Source organism: Tachysurus vachellii, chromosome 24 (assembly GCF_030014155.1).
Source record: "Tachysurus vachellii isolate PV-2020 chromosome 24, HZAU_Pvac_v1, whole genome shotgun sequence".
NCBI classification, from domain to species: domain Eukaryota; kingdom Metazoa; phylum Chordata; class Actinopteri; order Siluriformes; family Bagridae; genus Tachysurus; species Tachysurus vachellii.
In genome coordinates, this window is record NC_083483.1 from 14,520,807 (window position 1) to 14,529,544 (window position 8,738).

Sequence of the window (8,738 nt, forward strand, 5' to 3'; positions counted from 1 at the left end):
TGAGCAGAGCAGAGCAAAATGTGCTTGGCCCAAACTTAAAGTATTTCCATTGTCTCTATCTTTCATGGCCATGTGGGGTCTAGCTGGTGTTTTCTGCCTGCAGGGCGCTTTGACTCAGGAAGACAGACAACATCTGTCGTTCTTTGCCTCACAGCCCCCCACTCCCCATCGCATCCCATCCCTCCTCCCCTTCTCCATCCATTCAGAGACACACACTGGCACTCCCAAATGTTGCCCTTTTGTATTGCGCCATTGTCCAGGACAGCATTGTGTGTGACGCCGCCTACTCCCAAGAGTCTCACTGATGACTGTCGTAAGAGTCCTGCTCAAAAATGGTCACTTTCACTATGTCCAAAACAAGTTCCTCCGTCCAAATTTTAACGAGCATTGAGACTGATTTTCACATAATTGTTACAACTAATCAGGACTTTGTAATTGTAGAAAAGTATGGATTTGATTAGAATAATAATAGATTTTAAAATTAAAGGGAAAATAAAGAATTTTGTACTTTCCTCTTAGTGATGCATAATTTTTGAAGTAGTACAGATTAATTTAAAACTTTCATATTGGTCCTTTTGTTATTATAGGATTATTCTTTTCAAACATCTAGCTGCTAAAAATTCCGAATGCTAACTCTTTCTCTGCTCATGTTGACAAAGTTGTCGGTATAATTGGTCCGTTTTGCCATTTTTTTCAGATCCCTGGTCTCTGTTATATGTGTGGCCGAGCCAGAGGGAGGACTGTAAGGGGTTTGAATGGCTCGGTATGGGGTGAGCAGGAGGCTGCAGCAGATGGCAATGATTAGCTCTGTTCACATCCCTATCAAAAGGACTGAACACCCCCTCCCTCCATCCATCCAACCATTCCTCTAAAGGACCGCAATAACAGAGAAAACTGAATAACAGCTATAAAATGCCAAAAAAAGTTCAGACAAGAGCTGTCCGATTAAACCACAGATGCCATGAGCACAAATTAGTAGCATGTGTTACCTCACTGACAAAAACTTTTGTGTTTATACATTACTTTCTGTGTTTATTCATCTAATACTTCTTGAAAATTTGTGATCTTTATACAAACGATTCTGTATATGTAATTGTTTATCTAAATACTGAGTCAAGTACAAGGAGGTCACCTAAACCAGGGTTACAACTGAGTGAATTAAGTGAAGTGAACATGTAGCAACAGTGCAAACCTTTTTTTAATATTTAATATTTTTCTTTATTTGGAAAAATAATTTAAGCTAAATCCTTCTCAAAACGAAAACAAAAGACAAAACAGGAAAAAAACAATAGCATTAATAACATTCTTTTTACAATCCTCTTAAATAATAATATCTTGAAACATCCCAGCAACCCGAAGTGCCATTGCGAGTAACGAGTACAACTTAAGAAAGAACTTAAATAATCTTACAAACCTTACAAAAATTTAGAAATACAACTTAAATAAAATAAATTAACTTAAATCATACACATTTTTTGTAATAAAGAAACAAGCAAAACAAACAACTTAGGATATTATTCATATTAACACAAATGCTTTTTTTTCATGATGGAACATAATTACATACTTATACGAAACCATATAAACAATATTACAAAAAGAAGTGGAGGCTCGGAAGACTTGGAGTTTCGTTTTTTTTGCGCACTTATTTTTTTCCCCATTTACACAGTGATCAAGTAATACATATAGTCTCCACTGGTCATGTGACTGAATATGACATCATGCACCATTTAACCTAGTGAAAGACAGGCCAGTATGGCCAAACATCCACCGTTTTGATGTGGTTTCTTGCACACTGACTTGTGGGGCTTGGAGATACTGCCGAAAAAAACAGCAAATGTTGCCAAAATATTGCTAAAATGTTGCCACGACGTCACCATAGAATCCAACGAGATGAACATTGGCAAAAACGCTGTGATACATTTCTTTATCTACTCTTCTTTAACATCTTTCACGTTTGGTGCATTCCCTGGGCAAAGTAAAAGCGCCTGTGTGGGCATTGGAGAAATTGGCGAAAGAATACAGCAAATGTTGCCAAAGTATTGATAAAACATTGTCACAACGTTGCCAGAGTACCGCCCACCACATGGCAAAACATTGCGATACATTTCCTCAAATTCCTACTTCCGTATCTTTTGAACATTTTTTCCTTTTCATATTTTTTTCGCATCATAAATCTAAGCAGTATCAACATGGACACACATTGTCCAACACCTTTATAAAATGGCTTTACAGGTAAATTTTACAGATACGTTTGAAAGAGGGGTGGTAAACATTCTGTGACCACTCCTCTGTTCATTTCAGGACGTTTCCAAGCCTACAGGCCATCGTTTGCCTGTGATTCCTTCAGAACAGAGAACCAGCTCACCCTGAATATCAGTTAAATCAGTCCTACTTTCTCAGCAGCAGTAATCATGAGGTGGGACATTTCCACCTAAGGTTTTGAGCAGCAGCATTTTCTATGGAAGTTCAAAATGTCCTCCATAGCACCCAATGAGCATCGGCTTCCTTGAGGCCAATTACACCTGAAAAAGAAAACAAGATTGCCATTAGTTACAGAAAATGTAATGTATGTAGAAGGAGAACATACTGTCAACGACTTAATCTCATATCATTTGAAACTCACCTCGGTTGCAATTACACATTCATCTTTCTCCTCCGACATGACCATGACGGACTTGTATTTGGTGTCGACGCATGCCGACACGGATGCCGATGCACATGCAGATGTGCATGCTGACTCGGAATACAGCGAATCGGAATAGTTCGACTCGGGATACCTTGATTCAGAGCATTCTGAGAACTTGGACTCAGAACATCTGGACTCAAAATACTTTGATGCATCACTGTGAAGGAAGAAGATAAGTAAGACATCAGTATTGCTGGTAATATGTAGCAGTAACAATATAACATGACCCCAAAAAATTTGTTTTGATTTGATTTTGATTTGCACCTTTTCAAGCGTTTTCTGCGTTTTTCTTCAAACTCGCATGAGTCTTGCAAGCTTTGGCACTTCACATCTTCGCAGCTATCAGTCAGTTCCTTTGCTGCTGTCTCTTTTCCAACATGTTCCAGCTTCACCTCATGCTTAACCTCGTACTTCACTTCGTGCACAAGGTTGTAGTCAGAGGATTGGTGCCTTGACTTAAAGCCACTCTTCTCCGCGTTGGCACTCAGGTCGTGCTCACCATGAAAATCTATCTTCTTGTTGATGTTTTTGACTGGTGCCAATCCCGACACCACACTGACACTGAGGTCCTTATCCCGGTGGCAGTTATTCGTGAGGTTGTTGATAGTCTCACTTTCCCCGTTTGCCGCTTCTTCCTCACGACTCCTACGCCGCTGCTGCACCTTTGATCGCACACAGACCACCAGAACAGCGCATGCCACAATCAGCAGAAGCACCAGCAACACGCCTGAGCCCACTGCTGTCCATGGGATGTCACTGGCAGCCTGGGATGCACGTTCTGGAAGCAGAAACTGGCAGTTGCGTCCTCCATAACCAGGCACACAAGCACAAACATACCGGTTGTTACGTTCATGGCATGTGGCCCCATTGTGGCATGGGTTGTGCTGGCAGCGGCTTATAGGCGAGCTGCAGTTACGCCCTGTGTAACCAGGTGGGCAAGTGCATGTATAGCCATTAGCACCCTCCTGGCAGGTACCACCATTCTGGCAAGGGAACAAGGAGCACTCGTCACTGACACGGTCACAGTTCATTCCGGTGAAACCCTCAGGACACTGGCACAGGTATGAGTTCACTAGGTCCACACAACGGGCACCTGTACAGTAAAGAAATAAACATATCATCAAATGATTGTTAATAATACAAGAGCAAGTTTGTTTAGCAGACTTTTTAAAAAGCCAAATGATTAAGCTTCCAAAGGTACGGATACTCATCTAGGATCAGTTACCTTCTGACAAGAGAATGATTCACAATGATGTAAACATTTAGTTTTCGGATATCAAGCAGCCAGACATACCATTTGAACAAGGGCCAGATGTGCAGTGATCAATCTTCTTCTCACAGTTAAAGCCAGCATAGCCTGTGGGACACTGACAGAAGTAGCCACCGTCAGGGTTATCAGCACAGCGTCCCCCATTGAAACATGGACCATCTGCACAAGTCATGGCGCTGAGTTCACAGTTTTTGCCATAGTACCCAGGAGGACAGGCACAGGTGTAGGTATTTTCCAGGTCCTGGAAGATAACATAAAATTAAATAAGGATAAGCAACAAAACAATTGACTTAAACAGGGTAAACCACGAGTATCTTAAAACATATCCTCAATTTTTCATAGAGTGGATGAAGTTTTATTTTATGTAAAAATTGTTTAATGACTTCCAAATTCAATAGTTATCAAAGTAATGTATTTAATGTACTTTTGGAGTCCAATAAGGTATGTAATGTGAGTGTAAAAACTTACAGTGCAGCTCCCTCCATTGCGGCATGGATTCCCAGCACATTCGTTGACCTCGATCTCACAACTGGTGCCAGTGAATCCCGGGCGGCAGGAACAGGTGTAGCTGCCTTGACCAGTGTTGCTACAAGTGGCTCCATTCAGACAGGGCTTGTGATGTGTGCAGTAGTTTAGATCTGGAGGGAAAAAAGACACGTGCAACAAACGGGGATTAGTGTGACAAAAACAGCAGCTCATGGCCAGCAGCTGGACAGCAGCCTTCACTTCTGTCTTGCATCTTTTGTTAATCATTTCATCTATTCTCCTTCTATGGTCTGCATGGTCAGTCTTTTCTGGTGAGTCTATTTTTAAAAAGTTATACACTACTGTTTTTCTCTGCATACATTTGTTTTTCTGTTTCAGTTCTTACCCTGGTTGCAGAAAAGGCCACCCCATCCCTCCTGGCAGTTGCATTGCCATGGCTGCTGGCACGTCCCGTGAAGGCATCCTGGGTAACGAATGCACTCGTCACAGTATCGGCCTTTGAAGCCCACTCTGCACCTGTTACACGATCAAAGAACAAAGTTAGTATTGTGAACAAGAAAAGTGATTTAAACCAAAAACATTTTGCTCAACATATGGGGTAGAATCCAAAAATATATGCCCCATGCACAAGATTAGTTTGGGCTATCATTATGAAGCAGATTTACTTACTTGCACTCTCCAGGTTTCTCACAAAAGCCATGCTCTTCATCACATCCAGGGAGGCAGATTGCTATAAAAACAGACAAATGGACACATTAGGACCACAATGCCATAGCCATATGCTCTTTGTTTGGATTACATACAGAAGAAACTTACACTTTAAATTCTGAGAAATTCATGTTGTCTTGAAAGATAGGGGTCTAATAAACCTATTAGTTGTTACACTCTTACTTTAAAAAAAAAAATCCTAAAATCAACCTATCACTGTAGAACACATGAGTACAATGAAAGACCTGACAAACAAGGGATCGCTTTTTTCAATTTTCTCTCTCTCTGTCTCTTTTTCTTTTCCCTGTGGGTCAAAAACTTTTTTCTCCTTTTTGCCTCCTTCTTCCATCTTTTTTCCAGTGTCTCCGGGCAGTGAAGATAAGAGTGGACAGCTGGTGTGCGCGCAGCCAGCGCGCGACAGCTGCTCCATTGTCTACGCGCTGCCGGCAGCTGCCCACTTCGAACAATACCGCCCCTTCGCCAGCCAATCAGCGCCCGGCCCACTCAGGAAACGACCAATCAGATTCGGGCATGTAAATTTATGGCACGCGTGAGATTATTCCGAAAAAAAAGAAAAGAACTTTCCTTCCCCCGACTTGAATAAATCAAGTGGTGTTGTGAAAGTCGGGAGGGGAGTAAGGGGGAGTAACTAACCTACAAGTCGCCCCTTAACCGTTAAAGTTTGGGTGTTTTTTTTCCTTCAGTCTTTCACTAAATAAATGGACCTTTTATTTATCGTTCTCCATCAAAAAAAAAAAATAGAAAGCAGTAACCGATCAGAACATCAGATTTGAAACTTAAGTGTATCTGGAAACTAATACTTGTACTTTTACGCAATTACTTTTACATAAAAAATAAGATGGACCTGTTTAACAACTAGAACTCAAATGAACTCTTTCACCCCCGGTGATACAACACACTGATGTCGGGATGTTTTTATTATTATTATTATTAGTAGTAGTAGTAGTTTTGATTTTTAATTTATTTGGTCCGGTACTTACGCTCTGTGCAGTATTGGCCTTTCCATCCGGCATCGCATATGATCTCTCCGCGCTCGCCGCAGGTGAAATGGCCGAAAGTATCGTCCCTGGGCCGGCAGAAAACCGAGCAGCCTTCACCATAATAGTGCTCATCGCAGACAAACCGGTAGGAGAATTTGAGCTCGGTTCTGCCTGCGCTGTGCAGGTCCTGTGCCCAGTCCTCTCCGACTGTCAGGTGTCTCTGCGTAGTCATGGTGCTGATGATGCGCTCTGGGTTTTCTGTGTTTTTTTGGGGGGTAAAAATAATTATACACTTTTTATTCAAATATGCTATGGAATGGAAATAAGTGATGTTTTTTTTTTACAATGGAAACAAGTGCCAACCTGTTGTAAGATCCTCTTTGGATTCGGCGTGCACTGCCTCAATGATCAATGAAAACGTTCCCTATACAGACAGAAAAGAATCGATAAACCAAACAAATCTAGGGCAGCAATGGCAGTCCACGCACATTCTGCATCACAAAGAAGCAAAACTTCTTGCTAGACTCACCGGCCACGTGAAGCCGAAGTTCATCCTGATAGGATTGGTGAACGAGGCATCCGGTAACGTATCCGGGATCTGGAAAGAGTTGGAGCCCAGGACGGGAGTGGCCGTGCTACCATATGTGCACGGCGGCTCCGGGTTGGCGTTGGGCTGGTAGTGCTTTAAACACACGCGGAAAAACGTTTTGCACTCACACTGTTGGTACGGCGACGTTAGTCCGCCTTTACAGCAGTTCCTGTTCCCTTGGATGCCCTTTTTGTTGAGAAACTCCTGCAGCTTGAGCTCAAAAACACCAGAGCAAAAAGCCTACGGAAAAACGTGCACTTTTTTTAAACAGGCATAAACTGTGGTATCTAACACTAAATTTATTATTTGTTGCTGAAATGTGTTAAATGTGTTAAATGGAGTTCTGTTCAAAGGCTAATCCTACAGACATAACAGTAACAGTACAGCAAACACCTTATACAACCATCACACCACCTGTTAAAAAGATTTAATCAGATTTAATGTATGATGGTAAATTTACCTGGCTGGCCAAGATGCACACGACTGAGAGCAACAGAAGCACGCGCCCCATGGTGAATAATAAATAATAAATAAATAAATAGAGATAAAAAAAAAAGTCTTTGAGCTCCTCAGATTTTGCTCTCCGATTTATTCATCCGTTGTTTCTTCTCAGTACCTTCTTGTGCCCATTGATGCCAAAGTGAACGCCAAGAAATCCACAAACTATTTATTTGCTCCCAAAAATGACTTGTTGCAGCTTCCACAGAAATAATCCTCAAATTCCTTCAGTTTCATGAAAAAAACGGTGGGGCTTGAATGTATATTAAGTTGTGTGTGAGTGTGTGTGTGTGAGTGGGTGAGCGTGTGTGTTTGTAGTTCCGTTCTTGTTCGGTCCCAAACCGAGCGCTTTGTCACTGTCCTGACGCGCCTCCTTTCTTTCGGCCGTCTTTCTCCTTGCGTTGCGTTTTGGCTCTGTTGAGGCAGGCCGCCTGGCCGCAGGTTTTATATGGGGGTGCCACATGCCGGGGTACTAATATGCTAATGAACCACCACCCCCAATCTGTCCCACGCTTTCTGATGGTTCTCCCCCTAACACCCCCTCCTAAAAAAATGCTCCAACAATCTCTTCTCTCTCTCTCTCTCTCTCTCTCTCTCTCTCTCTCTCTCTCTGTCGAGAAAAATGTAGCCTAGATGTTTCTCTAAACTGGGTTGCTGGTGTACACTGCATTTTCATTGTATTTACAGTAAAGAACAACCTTTTAATAGCTACACCTAAATTATTTGACACTATAAACACAAAAAAACAAAATAATAATAATAATAATAATAATAATAATAATAATAATAATAATAATGCACTCTAATCTTCACATTTTCAACATTCGTAGCTATATTCACTCGACCTTTTTTATTACCTTTATATTTATTTATTTATGTATTTATTTATTTATTTATTTTAGCTTGCTTAAATACTGTTTTCTTATTACCCACAGTACATGGTCTTGTACGCTGTGCTGCTGTAATTCTCCCCTAGGGATTAATAAAGTGCTATTTTAAACTAATTAAAAAATGTTTACATTTAGAGTTAAGAGCCCACTAGATGTTTTTAAAGCAGTAATTTCTTGCTTTTTTCTTTTACTTTTTTTTGTCTTAAATACTTGTGATAAACATCACAATTATTGTCTTCATTCTTGTTTAATATTTTTACTTTTTCTGTTTTTTTTTTTTTTTTTAAGAAAGTAAACTATTAACAGGATCAAATGATCATAGCATCGCTTTGATGTCATTTCCTGTTGCATTTTGTATGATGAAAAACATCCTTCATGCCATCAGAGGGAAATTTAGCCGCCGACACACACACACACACACACACGCACGCACGCACGCACGCACGCACAGTTTGCATTATTTGTATGGAAGCCAAATTCACCACTTGTTTTTCCTTTCTTTTCTTTGCGGGCGGGTGTGTGCGCGCACGAGCAATGCGCGCGTGTGATACTTTGAAAAAAAGAGAATGAAGCGTGTGTGTGTGTGTGCGCGCGCGCTTGTGTATGT

At 41.1% G+C, this 8,738-nt stretch overlaps 1 protein-coding gene across 1 annotated transcript; it reads right to left on the reverse strand.

Annotated features, from left to right (window-relative positions):
* Positions 1 to 1,106: 1,106 nt before the first annotated feature.
* Positions 1,107 to 7,641, reverse strand: dla (deltaA). Its single transcript, XM_060860926.1, has 11 exons — positions 7,204 to 7,641; positions 6,684 to 6,983; positions 6,518 to 6,578; positions 6,155 to 6,412; positions 5,115 to 5,175; positions 4,831 to 4,961; positions 4,428 to 4,597; positions 3,984 to 4,200; positions 2,954 to 3,782; positions 2,627 to 2,846; positions 1,107 to 2,525 (listed from the first exon to the last, which is right to left on the reverse strand). The coding sequence occupies exons 1-11, from the start codon at positions 7,252 to 7,254 to the stop codon at positions 2,520 to 2,522; spliced, it is 2,304 nt and encodes a 767-aa protein (XP_060716909.1). The 5' UTR covers positions 7,255 to 7,641; the 3' UTR covers positions 1,107 to 2,519.
* Between the last annotated feature and the right edge of the window lie 1,097 nt (positions 7,642 to 8,738).

What these genes read in the sequence shown, in the direction of transcription:
- dla (XM_060860926.1), bottom strand. Translation starts at nt 7,254, where the DNA reads ATGGGGCGCGTGCTTCTGTTGCTCTCAGTCGTGTGCATCTTGGCCAGC. An exon ending in ACTTCGGCTTCACGTGGCCG is followed by an intron (nt 6,579 to 6,683) that starts GTGAGTCTAGCA and finishes CTGTCTGTATAG; the next exon opens with GGAACGTTTTCATTGATCAT. An exon ending in ATCTGGCCCTTGTTCAAATG is followed by an intron (nt 3,783 to 3,983) that starts GTATGTCTGGCT and finishes TTTACTGTACAG; the next exon opens with GTGCCCGTTGTGTGGACCTA.